The following is a 16345-nucleotide window of genomic DNA, read 5'->3' as shown; positions in this document are numbered from 1 at the left end:
TTATAAAAATCCTAGCTGAGTGCACGGTGTTGGAGTTCTGGGTTAAACTCCTGAACGCTTACCTGACAGCATCAATTACTTCTTCAAACCTCTTTGCTCTCCTGCCCTAAAAATATTTTTCAGTCAGTCAGTTTCTCTCCTTTCCCAGCTAAATGACATTATGGATCCATACGGCAAGAATTTGCTGTGCTATTTAAAGAGAGATCTCCATCTTCAGGCATGTGTGTGCCAAATGTATATCTGTCTGTGAGTTAAAGTAAATGCTCTAGTGCAGAGCCTAGTTTGTGACAGCCAAAGCTTTTAATCTTTTTTTTTTTTTTTTTCTCCAGGGCAATCAATGGAAAAAGCAAAAAAAAAAAGTAGGAGTGAGGAGAAGAAAAAAGACAAACAAATTTTGCAAATCCTTCCAACCTGGAGCATCAGGTATGAAGTGACAAGGAAAATGCTGATTGATCAGGGATGCTGTATATATGATGAGAGGCCAAGGCCATGTTAAGTAACTCCTATGAAATGTTAACTCCCCCTCCCACCGACACCAGAAACACCTAGCACTGCGCAGAGTGGTGCTAAAGGTAAGAAACCAGGCTGGAGAGAGCTGTCACGTATTGTCTTTTCAGAGAGTAAATATATTTATAGTAAATATACTAAAGGGAAGATTAACTTATTTTTATTTTCTTGAAGTTAGGGAAGAAGCTTTCTGCAGAAAACTTTTTGTATCTTCTAATACAGAACAGTGCAGTTGGAAGGGACCTGCAATGCTCACCCAGACCAACTGTCTGACCACTTCAAAGCTGACCAGAAATTAAAGCATGTTGTTGAGGACATCGTTCAAATGATTTTTAAACAGTGACAGCCTTGGGGCATTGGCCATCTCTGTAGGAGGCCTGTTCTGATGTATAACCACCTTTGGTAATAGAAATAGCTCCTGTTGTCCAGCCAGAAACTCCCCTGTTGCAGCTTTGAGCCACTGTCATGCACTCTGTCACTGGAAATCACATCTGTTGTAGTAAAAAAAAAATGTTAGAGCATAATATCAGTAGAATATCTCCTGCTCAGGACATGTTTGGTTGAATAAGGCTGGGAGGTGATGCTTTACCTAAATACTCAAGGTACTAGCTTATAAGCTAATCATTGTGACTCATTATGTGTGCCACCATTTCAGTGGTGGATTTTCTTTCCTCAAAATGAGCTTTGCTTTAGGCCTGACCCAGTAAGGTGCTGGGAGCAATGAGCCTCTTTTACCTGGAATTTTTTTGTAGGTCAGGGAACAGGTAGCTGTCCTGTGGCAGTTACTGTGAGTCATATTTCAGACTGCCTACCTGCAAGGCCTTGTTCTAGGAAATGCATGTGTCTATAACATGATATTCTGACCTTATGCTTATGTCTCCTGATGGATACTTTTTTGCTTAACTCAATTCCTTCCTTTTCTTCTAAGTCTCTGTAGCAATGGATCTGAGATCTCAGACCACAGAGTGGTGCGTGATGGGTGTGGCCAAGATCCATGATGTCCACCGAGAAGGTTGGTCCTGGTGGTCTGTCCATGTCCATTGAACAATGTGCATTGAAAAAAACATTTGATTGATGGAAGTATTGATTTTAGTGATGTTGTATTTAACTAGGGAAAGAAAGGACTGTCAAGTCAAAGAAAAATGATGAAACTGTCCAGTGAACACAGTATGTGCCTATGTGAATGCAAATACACAGTTTTATATCTATAAACTAGCAGCTCAGAGACAGTTTATGTTATAGCCTTCATTCTAGATAAAAGTCTATTTATTTATAGTCAAATTGAGGGCAAATCAAGTTTGTTTTCCTTTGCCACAACTGGGGTATGATATGCTATCAAATATTCATCCATGCTAGGACTGCCACAGAAGGAAGCAAGTGTAACATCAATCTTGAGCAAATTTAGCTAATCTTGCATTGTAAGGTCATGTTATTTTTAAACTGTGTAAAGAATGTGTAGCAGGGGCGGGGGAAACAGTGTTTGTGTAGCCCTTTTGATTTGTTTTTGTTTCGTAAAGCCAGTTTGGCCTTTTTAGTGATCCACGAGAACAAGCCAGTGGAATGTATGAGCCTTTGGAGTCACAAGGGAAGAGAGATGACTCCTAATCCCAGTTCCCATTTGTAAAAATGTCTTTTTAGAAAATGTCAGGGAATGAGAAATCCCGCTGCCTCCAAACACCTTCCAGTAAACAGAGTTCAGCTCTGGACTGAAGTCAGCCACTTGCGGACTCCTGAGTCCGGTCTCCTTTGCTTGAATCAACATGAAAATAAGAGTTGTGTCTGAGGTGTGGTGCTCAGTCGTGGCATTGGAAGCAAACTGCACTTTGTATAGTCATTATTACCCCTCAGGCAATGCTCTTCTGGCAGCACTCAGTTTTAGCTAACTAAGGGGTTTCTGAAATTGGAATAATCTTGGTCTCTTTCAGATACTGCAAAGGTTTTCTCTGTTTCTTCCAAGTCAGCTGATCTAAGAGGAGCTGCTAATCCCAGTGGCAATGGAATTTGACCCATTTTCAAGACATTGATTCTTTTGCTGAAGATAAGAGCCTTATCTTTGTCAAGTTTGGGTCAGGCATGGGCTCCATATACTGGACAGCAGATGAGTGTACCCTGGGCTGCTCAAGCCTTAAAGAAAAGTTTAATCCCTTTGAAAATGGATTTTTCTCTAACGTGGGAATAGATGTATAACAGTCTTGATTTGAGGCATTATATAAAATTTACTGGTCAAAAGGCTATCTTGATTAGAATCACAGAATCATAGAATGGTAGGGGTTGGAAGGGACCTTTAGAGATCATCCAGTCCAACCCCCCTATTACTGCTTATACACAAAATTTGGAAAAGAAAAGACGTGCAGATAATTCAGAATTACCAAGGGATTTGCCTTTGGGTTTTGGTTTTTCTTGATTGTTTGTTTGGTTGGTTTTGTTTTGTTTAAAACTGTCTTTCCCATGGCCTTGGTTCAAGATTTTCAATTATTTTGTTACAGTGTTTTTTACTTTTATAAAATGACAAGTTTTATTTGCTTTTAAAACTATCCTGTGTTAACTGAAACTGTCACAGGGTCTGTTGATTGATAACACTTCTGTACCCTGAATCCCTTTGGTATTTTCTACTGCTCCCAGATACTTCAGTTGTTTTGAGGCAGGTTTCCTTAATTTTATAAAATTTGTGCCTTGGGTGTGAGGATCTGTTTCCATAGCTAAGTATTTATCTTGCAGAACTAAATTACCGTTAGATGTCAGCTAGACGGAACTATTATTTTTGAAGAAAAGTGAAACTGGATCTCAGTTTGATTCTGATCCTTTTTGACATTTCAATTAAAATACCAAAATAAAAGTCTTCATCTGTTTTTAAACTAACTTGGTGCTTGGTTTGTGTTTTGAAATAAATTAAAAAAAACCAAAACAGAAGGAAAATTTTAATTTAAAAGAGGAGAAATATGTTTCTCTCTATATATATCTATATAAAAAAGAGAAGTTCTGCAGTAGTTTCAATAACTACTTGCAGTACTTCATACAACCAGATTTTGAGCAGCTCTATTTAAAACATTTCTTCATACTTTTTTGTTTGTTTGGACTCCCAACGAAAAGGTGACATTGGGTCAGAATTAGGAAGATGTTGCAGGGTATGGTTACTGTGTTTTCCATCCAAAAATATGAACGTATCCATGTTTTTGTCAGGCAAAGACCCATGAGGAGAACATGCTGAGCTTTTCACTGTATCTCAAGCCCTCACCAACCTGAGGTTTGTGCTTTATTCAGAGAACACTTAACATGTTGTGTTTTCTATTAATTTGCATTGGTTCTGAGAGTTGTCCTTCACCTAGACACACATGTTTCCTATGGGCGAGGACTGCAGGATTGGGATTTAGGATTAAGATTTTATTGTGCTTTTTGAACAGATTTTGTGCTGATTTTCATATTGATTATTCCCTTCTTCAGGAAATAATTAATGTTTGATAGAATTCTTGCCGTTACCAGTGCAAGATGCTAGTTAGCAGAGATGGCAATCACAATCTGTCCTTGCAGGAAAACGACTCAAGTAGAAAAGTATATGAAAACAAAGGGAAAAGGTGTACAGACAAGAATTAATTCTGCTTTTCAGGTTGACTTCTACTATCCAGTTACAGCTATCAATAAAATCTTTACAGCTTTGTCTTTGGAAGCAGATAAAACTGCCCTTGTATTCTCTTCAACTTCAGCTGAGTCTTTGGTGAGTAGATACAGAGGTTGAAACAAAATAATAAGTGTGAGGATATAAAAAGACCAAAACGAGAAAAATCTGATCAGGTAACTGATCTGATGTAAACTCACCATCATTATGATAACTGGGAATTAATTTTTTTCCAGATATTCTCACTAATAGTTTTTACTCAACTGTGTTATTGAATACCTGGTTTTTGGTTTTCTGGTTTTTTTTGGGTTTTTTTTTCTTTTTTTTTAAATCAGGAAGACACTCAGAACTGAAAAGAGCAGATTTTCAGAAACTCTCCATAAAGCAAAATGGTCAGCATAAGGAAATGCTGGAGAAGAGCTGAGGATAAGTGCAGAACATGCCACTCTGATACATTGTAATCTGGTGGGGAAAACTGTGCATTTAAAATCTTAGAGTTGAACCCTGCTGTGGTTTCAAATTCCTGCATGATTTTAGAGAACAGTTCCTGGTGAAGGCAACAGTCCTATTTGTAAAGTAAGACATCAACTGCCCTGTCGGGCTGATGCGTTACTGGTTGACAAACCAGGGGGATCACAGCAATTTAGAGGGAATTACAAGAGAAGTGCCTGCCACTACCACATAAGCAAATCAAACAAACAAACTGATACTGTGTTCCTGTAAGTGTGTAGAAATGGGGGAATCTGACCTTCTGTAAAAAGGAAGGGTGACTTCTTTCCTCTGAAGCATGCTCAAGGGAAAACAGCTTTCAAGACCTGAGGAGTATGGAGGGCAGGAAAGTCATATCAAGAAGCTGGGAGAATGTTACTTGTGCAGAGGAGCCGTGAAAGGAAGCAGAGACCAAAAAGCAAAGTCTTGGAGTAGAAGGGACCAGAGAGGGCCGGGCAGTTTGCATCTCAGGAAGTCACTTGAGTTGGATGAAAAACAGCTGCAAGCAAGAGCACACCTATCAAGACACAGTAGGCAGCTAAGAGCAGTCCATTTTTAGTTCCTGTTCTTGCTTTGTCACTCAGAATTGTTTCCATCTAAAAAAATAAATCATCTGAGTTTATAGTCAATCATTTCTGTCAGAATCATGTGAGTTAGTAAGGGTGAATCAAAAGGCAGAACCCAAATCTGAAGATTAGATTTTGATCTGCTATGAACATCTATCATTAAAATTTAAAATACTCTTTTCCTCAGACCTCCTCTAAAATAGGACAAACTGTGGAAAAAACACATATTCTATCTGTGGCTTTAATAACAGAATTCTGGAAAGCCAAGGGGTAAGACTTACTCTTGACCCTTACTCCTTCCACTTTCTTTCTGTACATCTAGGTAAAGATCAGCCTGAGTTTTTAAATTCTTGGCTTGTTGCACGATGCATCGCAGTTACCATATTTCTAAACCTTGCTTGAAATGTTTTGAGATTGGCTCAAAGCAGCAGATCTGAAAGCATAACTGAGCTTGCTTTCTCTCCTGCATCAATCCAAGAGGAGTTAATTTGCATGTGAACAAGGTAACCAGTTTGTTTTCCCCCTACATACTGAAAAAACAAAAAGGAAGTGGTGATCTCTGGGGTAATGGAGTTTGTTAGCAGTATGCTCTGAATAAAAATTCTTACCTAGCTCATACCTGATTAGAAAATGTATGGCAAACCTTGATATTTTTCAGGTGCTTTCCAAACTCTTGCTATAAGTTTCTTGGGAATCATGTGGAGCTTGGCTTAAAATGGAAGACAGAGTTTCCGAATCACTTTGAGGTCTTTTCTGCTAGCTGTAAGAGATGGAAAGGATTTGTCCTGTTCCCTGCGGCAGCAGAGAGTTTCAGTTAATCTTCAACTATTCTGCTTTTCCACTCAATATTTTTGAAACGTGTTTTAGTCAGAGCAAGACAGAATGGTCAGAAATCAGACACAACGTGACAGATGGCAGGAGAGGTGCCATCTTTTCCAAAAACATCAGAAGGACACTTGGGGAAAAAATTACTGTCTGATCTCAACTACAAGAAAAAGAGCCCAAGTAATTTATGTGGGTTGCTTGTTACACTGATCCCTGTCCAGGGCAAACGTGCCACTGAAGCTACACTGAGCTGGAGGCACTCGGGACTTGCACTGGTGTGAATTTGGGCCAGTGTAGCCACAAATTGGCCCTGATCTCTTGTCTGTCAAGTAAGAGCAGAACTATCTTGTGCTTTTTACAGACAACTTGAAAAGTCCTGCATAGCTTGGTTACTTACAGCAGAGCTTCCCAGCTGTGACGAGTGGCTTTGGGAGCTTCCATTTGGGATGCCAGTCCCGGGGCACCTAAGCAAGACCTCAAGTGCTCTGAGCACTTCTGTTCTGAAAATGACACTGCTCTAAGCCTCTGAAAATGTAGACTTTCTTCCAATATCTTTTACCTGGGGATTTACAAAGTGATAGATCACTGCTTTTGTTTGATTCTGTGTGCTGAATTTCATTTCTGGTGTTTTTCACTTGTAAACAGTAAGAAAAAAGCTCCTTGTTTTAATGAGAACTTTGCTCTCCTTGTCCTACTCCTTATCTGTGTATGATATGGTGTAAATGAATATGAAACATACGTTCCTCTAAACAGCTATGACAACTTGACCAAATTATGTTAAGAAAGCCTGACTTTTGAGTACCTTCCCACCTCCTATTCTTGATTTCTCTGATATGTGTCCTTCCTCCAGAGCCTCATCCCAAACTTTCTTTCCTGAAGGGATAATATGAATACGAATCATGTAGGCAAGTTTTAAGCTCCGGCAAGGTGGTTCCATTTCCATAAAATCATTCACCTCTGCTTTCTTTTTTACACTCTTCTGTGGCTGGTTGCTTTTTCCTTATTGATTCCCTGCTTTGTAGTGATTCTACCCCTTCTGTTTTTTATGTTAACCAAAGCACATACTTAAGATCTGTCTAAACTACACCTTGTTTGGATATTGACCATTTTTTCTGAACTGAGACTTCTCTCAGGAATACTTGATGTATTTTCTGGCCTTAAAGAGTTAACAATTTTTTCACCTCTTTTTAGCACGTTGGCAGTAAGACAAATACCTTGGATTTTTTTTTTTTATTATTTACTTTGGATGTTTTTTACTGGTTTTGGCAGAGAGAATTTTCTCTATCATGATGGAGGCTTTGAAAAGGAAGATGATTCTTACCTTCCTAATCTCAGAAGGTCTGAGGTGGGTTTAATCAATTTTGATCATAAAACATGGATGAAAGGAAGGGAATACAGCAGGGTCAAATCTATAGCAGTAGTGAATGAGGTATCCTTGCTGTGGACGTTATGAAGGAAAGTAGATTTTTTTCCTTCTTGTTCTCCCACATAGCATTTCAAATCCTTAACATACAGCTGCCACATTAGAGCTCTGTATGTATTGCACAGCTCTCACAAACTGAATCTTGTTCATGATGTGGTTATGCATCTAGTTTCACTGGCAAAAGATGCTGCTCAGCCAAAAGGTATGGTCCTTTTTCTGCTCACTCCTGACTTGCTGTGTTTATGAATAGGCTCGTGGTGAAAGGAAAGGGTTGTTTTTTAGCCAGATCCGTCTGCCTCTTTGTGCAGCCACGTTGAAACTCACTGTGGTGGAAGGGAGTAGTTAGGAATTAGCGGTTAGAGTGCTGAATCTGCCAGCCAGGATTGGTTCTGCTTCAAACACGGCTACAGCCAGCGCTCAAAGCATCTTCCTGATGTTGGTAGAGAGTGAAATGGTGTGCAGAATTTGCCCTTCAGTCTGGCCATAACAAAGGCTAGTGCTTGTAACCTTCCAAATGCTGCGTATGACATTTGTGGCAGTGTAAAGCTAACATAATGTGAAATGTGACTTTAGAAAAAAGCTGGATTCTGAATTGCATGTGTGAGAGCACATGTGTCTGTATATCAAGATGACCTTTCTAGTACAAGGTATAGGTCTTTGCCATCTGTTCACTTATAAGTGTGCCTTTGTTTTCTGCACATCTCCTCTCCCATGTGTATCTCCAACCTGCATTACTACAGGCTAGAGCCAAGCAAATAGAGGAACAGCTAACAAAAGCATTTCCTGGTTCCCTATATTTTTTTTTGTTTCATTTAAAAAAAATGAAATCCGTGTCTCTCAAGCTCTGTGTATGATTCAGAATATTTGTCAGATATCTTCTTGTAGGAAAAATGTTTGTGGCTTTCCTCAATCACACTGAAATTGCATGGGAACATTGTTGGCTTGCTTCTCCCAGCTCAGCACACTTGGAAAACTCCCATTAAAGCAACAAGCTCCTCTACACCTAGTCTATCTTCTACCCCTACCTCTGTCTCTTTTAATCATCTGAATTCTGTCCTTTCCCATGTGTTTCTCATCTCAGTCTTCAATAAGCTGTCCACGTAACAGAGAGTACTCAAACCTGTTACCCTCCCTTCTCTTTTGTTATGTGCATGACAGTTCAACCTGGTGCTGTACTGAGCTGTGCAGGAAGTATTTTTATGTGATATTGGCATCAATTTAGACTAATCTTAAACGACCATATGTAAAGAAGTCCTGATTATCACTGTCAGGGATTAGAAAAGGTCACCTAAATCCTTTACAGCAGTGTGTGTCCACCTGAAAAAAAAAAGTCTGCGTATCTCTTTTTTGTCTTGCTCTGAGCTAGTTGAAGCTTTGATTTACCTGGGTTTCAAAAGATATCTCACCATCTGAGTTCTTGAAGAATAATAATGTGCATGCTTCTCTCACAGCTTTTATCTTCATTAGGCATTTTCATGTCTGACTAATGAGGAACACGATTCTTTTTGAAGACTGTAGTGTAGGGCTCTAGGAGATATGTGATAGTCACAAAGGTCTGTAGTCAGTTAGGAGAAAGCATATGGAACATTTCACCTTATTTCAGCTGTTTTCCATTGGAATTTTACTAAAGGATGTTTTTCTCATGTAGCCATTTGCTTTTCCTGAGGATGTCCTTTTCATTTATTTGGGGAGGGGCAGCACTTTGGGACCTGTGATATGACTTCTGGTGACTGTGTACTCTCCTTACACAGAGTAAGAAGTCTAGAGCTTTCTGTGGAATTTGGTCTTCCTGCTTTACTTCTTTTTCTACAACTCTGGTTTAGCAGCCATAGGCTGGCCCACTAGCTAATGTGCAGACCCTGGATCACATGTTGAAGAGCACTCAAAAGCACCCTCTGAATAGACTCTCTTAATTTGCCTAGACCATGTGCTGTTAGGAGAAGCAGTGGTGCTGTTCCTCATTTCTTACTGAAATGTATAATGTCTGTTTCAGAGTGTAAGGACTGTCTTCATTGCTTTGGGTATGATTTCTCTACCAGCTTTTGCTATCTTGAGGTTCAAAAGACACATAATGGAAAAATTCTTCACTGTGAGGGTGAGGGAGCACTGGCACAGGCTGCCCAGATGGGTTGTGGAGTCTCCTTCTCTGGAGACATTCAAAACCCACCTGGACAAGTTCCTGTGTGACCTACTCTAGGTGGTCCTGCTCTGACAGGGGGGTTGGACTAGATGATCCTTCGAAGTCCCTTCCAACCCTTAAGATTCTGTGATTCTGTGTTCTTCCAGCAGGCAGAGCGAATGTCTGGCCTGTGCTGCAACCCCTACAACAGCGCTCAGAGACCAACTTGAATAAAAGTGTTGCAAGAGTGTCCAAGCAAGCACCCCTCCTTGGAGGGCGGGAGGAGGTGGGGCTGCCCCAGAGACCTTTAATGGCAGAGTAAATGGGAAGGTGTAGGGCAGTGCTGTACACTCAGTCCAGCACACCCGCTACTTCTCTGTTCTCTTCCATTGTGATCTGCAAGAGTTTATTTTCTACACTGCATCTTGAAGAAATACATCCAAGCAAATTCTTGTTTTGTCTTGTTTACTTTAAAGTTTAGTTACTCATCGGCAGCCCTCAAGATGACAAGAATTTTGACAGCTTGCAAAGTGGTGAAGACTTTGAAAGGCAGATTGGAGTTTTGCAATGTGTCTGCTGATCGCTGGAGTTTCTCAAGGGCTGGTATCAGGTTGTTGAACATCAAGGTAACAGTAACTGATCTACTGTGGTTTAATAGATGTGTTTGGCATGCTGACAGATAGCTTACTGCAGATAACAGGGCTTACCTAGGCATACAAAATTGAACTAAAGGAGATTTGTGTGAACCCTAAGCAAGGGGGGTTGCTTGGGTAAATGATTTTATTAGCTAAGTAAACACACTTTTTGTGTAGTCTGGAATGGAAATTATAGGGATAATTGTACCAAAAGGTGGAAGTTCAGGGTTTCAGCTAAATGTTAAATGGTAGTTTCTTTAGAAACACCCCACTCTTCTTTAAGACTGATAGCTAACAGAGCAGATGTTTCAGTTCATAGGAGTGTGAATCAGCTAGATATTTAAAAATAGCATTTTCAAATGATTGGAAGCCATGAAGGCTCTCAGATTAATCCAGGAGGTAGACAACTCTGTGAATGTATCAGTGTATCAACTCTTGATTATGGGACTGGAACCCCTTAGTTCATTTCCCCAACTTTCTTCTCCTTGTGACAAGCTCTGCCTTTGACCAGCTTTGCTAGTGTAACTCAGGCAGGTGTGGTAGAGGCCAGGGGTGAAGTGGGACTTTGTGTGAATTCCGTGGCACTGCAGCATTTTGCTGACATGCACTTTGCATTGAAAAAATGCTCTTGCATTTTTTCTGCTAGAATCAACAGTGTAATACAATTAAGAACCAGAGGAGTGATGTTTCAGTGGGTGTGTTTCAGTGAGGAGAGACTTGGGCTATGGATAGCTAGTGGGTGTTGCCGTACCTGGCAGAGTGGAGTAGAGGGCTGAGCAGTATCAATTCTATGCACTGGGCACTAGGGTTTCTCTTCCCTGTCCCACAGTTACTGACTTTTCCGGAGTTCTCTGAGCTCCTAGCAGCAGACCCATTACTTTTAAAACAGAAATTGCCTGCAGAGAAAAATTGGATGAGTAAAGGCATCCCTATTTTCATCCCTTCCTTTAGCATAGGAGTTCTTAGTTTAGCTTTGTCTGACTTGCACTTAAAAACAGACCTGTGTTGTGACTAATGCTCTTGCTAATGGACCTGTCTTCCCCTTCCCAGGAGTGTGCAGCAGGCGTGAATTGTTACCTTGTTCACTGTCTCAAAACACAGCACAGTAATCTTCCTCCCAGCAGATTGATTCTGACTTCAATCAGATCTGGCTTAGGAGGAATGTATTCCTCCTTGTGATGACGGAATGAGTCCTACTGGTGTATTAGAAAACCATTGTGGTTGCCAGTTTCCACAGATGCACCGTTTGAAGAGGATGCAGGGCCTCTGACATAGGGGGCAAGCTCCTTTCTTGTTCCTCAGGCTGGTGAAGCTAAGTTGGTTTGGCACTGACAACACATCAAAACTATGTTAGAGCCCTCAGATGGGGCAGTGCTGTCCCTCACATCTTCCAGGGCAGATGCCAGCTTCTATTGTCCCCTTTTGAAGTCAAAGTGCTGCATTAGAAAGCTTCAGTTGGTGTGAAAAAGCAAATGGCAACACAGTTTGAACAATCTCTTATCTTAGGGCTTTGTGCTTTAAATTGAAATGTGATAAGAGAAATCGAGACAAATTTACTGCCAGTATTAGTAGATGAGTGGAGTCTGTGAATGCAGTAAGAGGTGCTGTTGACAGATGTCACAGTGTCTAGGGGATAGGAGCCCAAGATTCATACTTGACTCATTTATGGCTGGTGATGGCCTGTAGCATCAGCGGAACAGGACTCCATGCAGGTTCATTAGGGTTTTAGAAACTGTCAAGTCAACTAGTCAAGACCGAAGAGTTCTGCTGGAGCACTGTCCTTGCTTGTCTTTATTGCCTTGATACCTCTCTTGCTTTTTTGATCTAGTTCAGTTATTTCTACCATGCTCTGTAGAGTGCAGGAGTTGAAGCCTTGTGATGCACAGAGAATTGAGTTCAAAGACACTTTAGTCTGTGGTTTTAAGTCTGCTACATTGAAAGGCATCTTCCACGGGTAAAGATTTGTAGCCCATGGTTCGGATTGCTGGTTCAGCTTTTGGTCAGACACCATCTTTCTTTACATGTTCCAGGATAATTATGGTAGACACCTGCTATATGATGGATCTGATACATTCTTATACTGATGGATAAGCATCTGAAATTTGAGTTTGTTATCTTAAATGATGGATTGATGATGTTAGATACATGTTTTGTCACTCAGTCAGACTGCACAGTGACAGACCTACAAGGTCATGTCTCATAATGCTGAGGCATCCAGTTAAGAAGTTTCATTCTCATGGAAAATTGTTGCCCTACTCTGATGGAGTTACAGTACCAACTGTTCTTGTATCTACCTAACTATCCCTGTAAAGCTGAAGAGTGATTGCTTAAAGCCAAGAACACTAATCCTGAAGGCAACGAGAATGAATACCTGTTAAGAAAGCAGTGCCAAGTACAGCCCTTCGGAGCTGTTTTAACCTCACTCGCAGCAATTACAAATACACCCAAGGTGGATCAGAAAGAATTGGGCCTTCTTTGTATTTCAAGGTGTATGTTTGGATCTATTTCAGGTCATCCAAGACCTACCATGCATCTGAAATGCTGAATGGAGCATTTGTACCTGCACTGTGACTAGCTGACTTACCACAAGGTGTGATGCTAGCCAGCCAGCCCTAAAAGTCTCTTTCTGACAGATATTATGTGACATCTTCTGCCTTGGCATTGACACTGAGGAAAGTTGTTTCTTTATTAGATTTGATTATTTGAGTTCATTACCTGCAGGAGTTTGTGCTGTCAGAGTAGATACTTGAACTCTTGGAGACTAGGAAGGATGTTATCTAGTGTAGTTTAGAAGCCTGTGGCTCTTGAGATCTCAGCTCAGAATTTTAACACTTTGCCAGGGGCTATGTGATTCTCTTTGAATTCAGAATCTGGAATACAAAAACTTGAACCTTTCCTAGTGTGAGGCTTTTGCTTTAGGACAGTGAAAGGCTTATACACCTTTTTCAATGGGACATACAGAAGCAGAAGAGACTCTTCAATATACTTATGCAAGCAATAATGCAGCAGGCTTAGGGGAAAATATAAGGATAAGTGGTCTTGAAAAGCCAGTCTATTGCATAGCTTTAAGTCAGTGTGGAAAGTTAACTGTAGCTGTGACCAAGTCATGACTTATGGCTGGCTTTGGTATTCCAACAATCATTAGAACTAATGGATATTTGTAAGAAGTTTGTAGAAAGAGTGAAATGCAAAGTAATTAAAGTGTGTGGGGTAATGGCACTATAGGTAATGATCTCATTCTCCCATTATTGCAGGCATAAATGAGTGTTTAGTTGCCTTTTATTGCTTTTTCTCAGTGGGATATTTTAGAGAACATAACAAAATACAATGAAAACATGTTTCTAACCTATGTATAAACTAAGTAAAGTATTAGAGAGCATGAGGTAGTTTTAGTACAGTGGTAGTTTTAGTACAGTGCCTAATAATTCTTCTCCCAAGCCTATTTTCTATCCAGTTAAACTCAGTCTATGTGGAGAAACACTATTGTAGGTGAGCTGCTTGAGATATGAGGACTCACACGTCTGTATTTCCCTATTGCATCCCATCCTTCAGTTCTAAAAGAGAGATGGAGCATCCACAACTGAAAGAGGGGCAGAGAAAGCAGATCAGACATCCCTATGGGCACTCTAGGGGTGCTTAGCATCACTGGTTTCAGGGTACTTAAGCTTCTTCATAATTCAGGAATGTGTAGAGAGACTGCTGCTCAAAGCTCATATCATTTAATGCTCATCTGAGGCCAATGTAGTTAAATGGAGATGTAAAGAGTGGTGTGAGCAATAAATAGGTGGCTTGTAACAGTATAGCTGGCTCGGTAAGGAGAGGATTGGGAGAGCTATAAAAACCACCAGGAGCAAGCTAAAAATATAGTTAGAAATGAGAGAGAGAGGAGGAAAAATTCTGAGCACTGACTTTAGAAACTATTTCAGATTACTATAAAAGGGGTCTTCAAATATATTTTGAGGCAGGTGGAAAGTAACTGAGAAAATGACTGCATGGGAAGCAGATAGATGGGTGAGAAGGGGGAAGTATAGTTACAAGGTACTCCTCTCACATTGAAGATGAAAATGAAGGGGAAGGTAAAACAGAGCCTGTTCGCTCAGAGATGGGGGCAACTTAATGAACTGCTAATTTCTTTGGGTGCTCAGTGACTTCTGCAAGATGCCTTATGTGTTTTGATCCTCCTCCTTTGATTTTTGTCACAAATAAATATTTGTGGCATTGTAAACAGCCCTGGGAAGCTATAGGAGCTGTGGCTTTCCAACCACCGTACATGTGTTGCATTTCTGGCTTTGCTTTCTCTTTGACTTGGGTGTAAAGGAAATAAACCAAAGTTTCTCCCTTAAGTTAGCCTAAGTGTGAGTATGCTTTAGTGTATCCCAAGGCACTGACATGGCTTTTGATTCATTCCTTATTCTTTCCCTTTCTTCTTCTCTTAATTTTAGCCAGAGGCAAATACACTAAACTAAAAATGATAAAAAATAAAAAATGGGTTGCCAAGGAAGTCTTGACTTTTAGCAATGTCCAGATAGATTGCTAGCCTGTAATGACACACTATTTACAAGAAGAGACATTTTTCTGTCGAAGAGAAAACTCCTCCTTTGTTGATGGTTATTTGGTCTTGAGAGAGTGAATGTAGAACAGTCCTGGTGCCAGCTTTCTGCTGTAGAAGATATCTGGTGGGTTTTGTCTTCTTCTGATACGTTGGTTGTTATGTCAGCAGCAAAGTTTCTGTGCCAAGAAACACAGCAGAGGTTGTTGTGCTGCCTGGAGTCATGGTCTGCCTTAGAAAGGAGGTGGTTTATCCTTCCCTTACTGGAAGGCAGTAAGCTGGCCTGCACTGAAGTTGAGTGGCAATTGTGTCTCTGCCATACATCAGTGCCCATCCTGGCTTCTTTACTCAGCATACTCACAGCTCTCCAGCAACACAGCTTTCAGGGTTCAGCATGGCCTTATAGAAATAAACTAAGAGATTTCTTTGAAGGGGAAAAACTTCACTGCTTTAACTGGTTACGCTATGAAGCAAGTAGAAAAGAAGAAAAATTACCCATTCACTTTCTAGTACATGGGTTTACAGCAGACATACTTTAAAAAGCAAATTATACTGCTGATCTGTTGAGATTTCAAAGATCTTTGCCTTCCATCCTGTAGATGGGAAGGAGTGCTAGAGCAGGGAACTAGCTGAAACTAAAATTATCTGATTTTTTACTTTCCTATTGCTTTGGATCTTTTTTTTTACTGCTACAGTTCTTTGTTTATTTTATGTGTGGAGTGTTTAGTGAAGTGGGACTGAACTAGTTAACTCTTCAAGTTGCTATGACATAAATGCACAAAATCTAGCAATACCACAGCAACAGAATGACCCTTTCTCCATCCTCAAAGCCCTGCAGCCTCTCTGGAGCACAGGGAACTCTGCTAAAAATAAAGCTACTGGCTTGTAGGAAGGAGAAATCAGATAACAAATGGTGTGTCTCTCATTGAGGGAGGCACTAAAAGAAACATTTTAGTGGAGACAACAGAAGTTTATCCAAGACTACATGGAGATGGTTCTGAGAAGGATGAAAACAAAGGACTTGAAGCTCTGAGGTTTTTGTTTGTCTTGCTTGTGGGTTTTTTAAAAGTGAAAATCTCTCCTTGATTGAGACAATTGGCCTTCTCTCTAGTCTGTGAATCACTTTTCACATTAAAAACAAACCTGAAAAGACAAGATAGGCTGGCAGCTTAGGGATATGGTAACACCTCCGCTGGAACTGTAAGCAAAAATAATTGCTTCTAGAATGATCAACAAACAACCCAACCACTTAATTAAGAATAATAAATCAAGTAAGGAAGGGAAACATTTGAACATCTATCCCTTTCTGTAGCTGAACTTGCAGGCAGGTTATGGTTGCTCAGAGACATTTTTCTGCATTGCTTTAACACTCTGTGGGGGCTCTAATAGTACAACGGAGCTTCTGTTCAAATGAAATTATTTCTGTTCTGGTCTGATTTGTAGAAGGGCAGGTAGTCTGTCATGGGAGGAAAGACATGCAGATTCCTGTCAAGTACTAGAATGAGGGTGAGACTCTAAATGTCACAGTGATTGCTCTGAATTTTGGCCCTCAGAAGTTAGATATTAGGTAACTTTTCTGATCATTTCACTGTTGTGGACTTTGCTTCCCGAAGGATTCT

General features: G+C 40.3%; 1 protein-coding gene across 1 annotated transcript in view; it reads left to right on the top strand.

Moving 5' to 3' along the window:
* Positions 1-10045: 10045 nt before the first annotated feature.
* Positions 10046-16345, top strand: part of CPS1 (carbamoyl-phosphate synthase 1) — a 98054-nt gene continuing 91754 nt past the window's right edge. Inside the window, exon 1 of the mRNA XM_062002505.1 lies at positions 10046-10168. Within this exon, the coding sequence (XP_061858489.1) occupies positions 10046-10168 (123 nt within the window). The remainder of the gene's footprint in view (positions 10169-16345) is intronic.

This window comes from Colius striatus, chromosome 9, assembly GCF_028858725.1.
Source record: "Colius striatus isolate bColStr4 chromosome 9, bColStr4.1.hap1, whole genome shotgun sequence".
In the NCBI taxonomy this organism is placed as follows: Eukaryota; Metazoa; Chordata; class Aves; order Coliiformes; family Coliidae; genus Colius; species Colius striatus.
The sequence above is the reverse complement of the archived record's forward strand: the minus strand, read 5'-3'. Positions and strand labels throughout refer to the sequence as shown.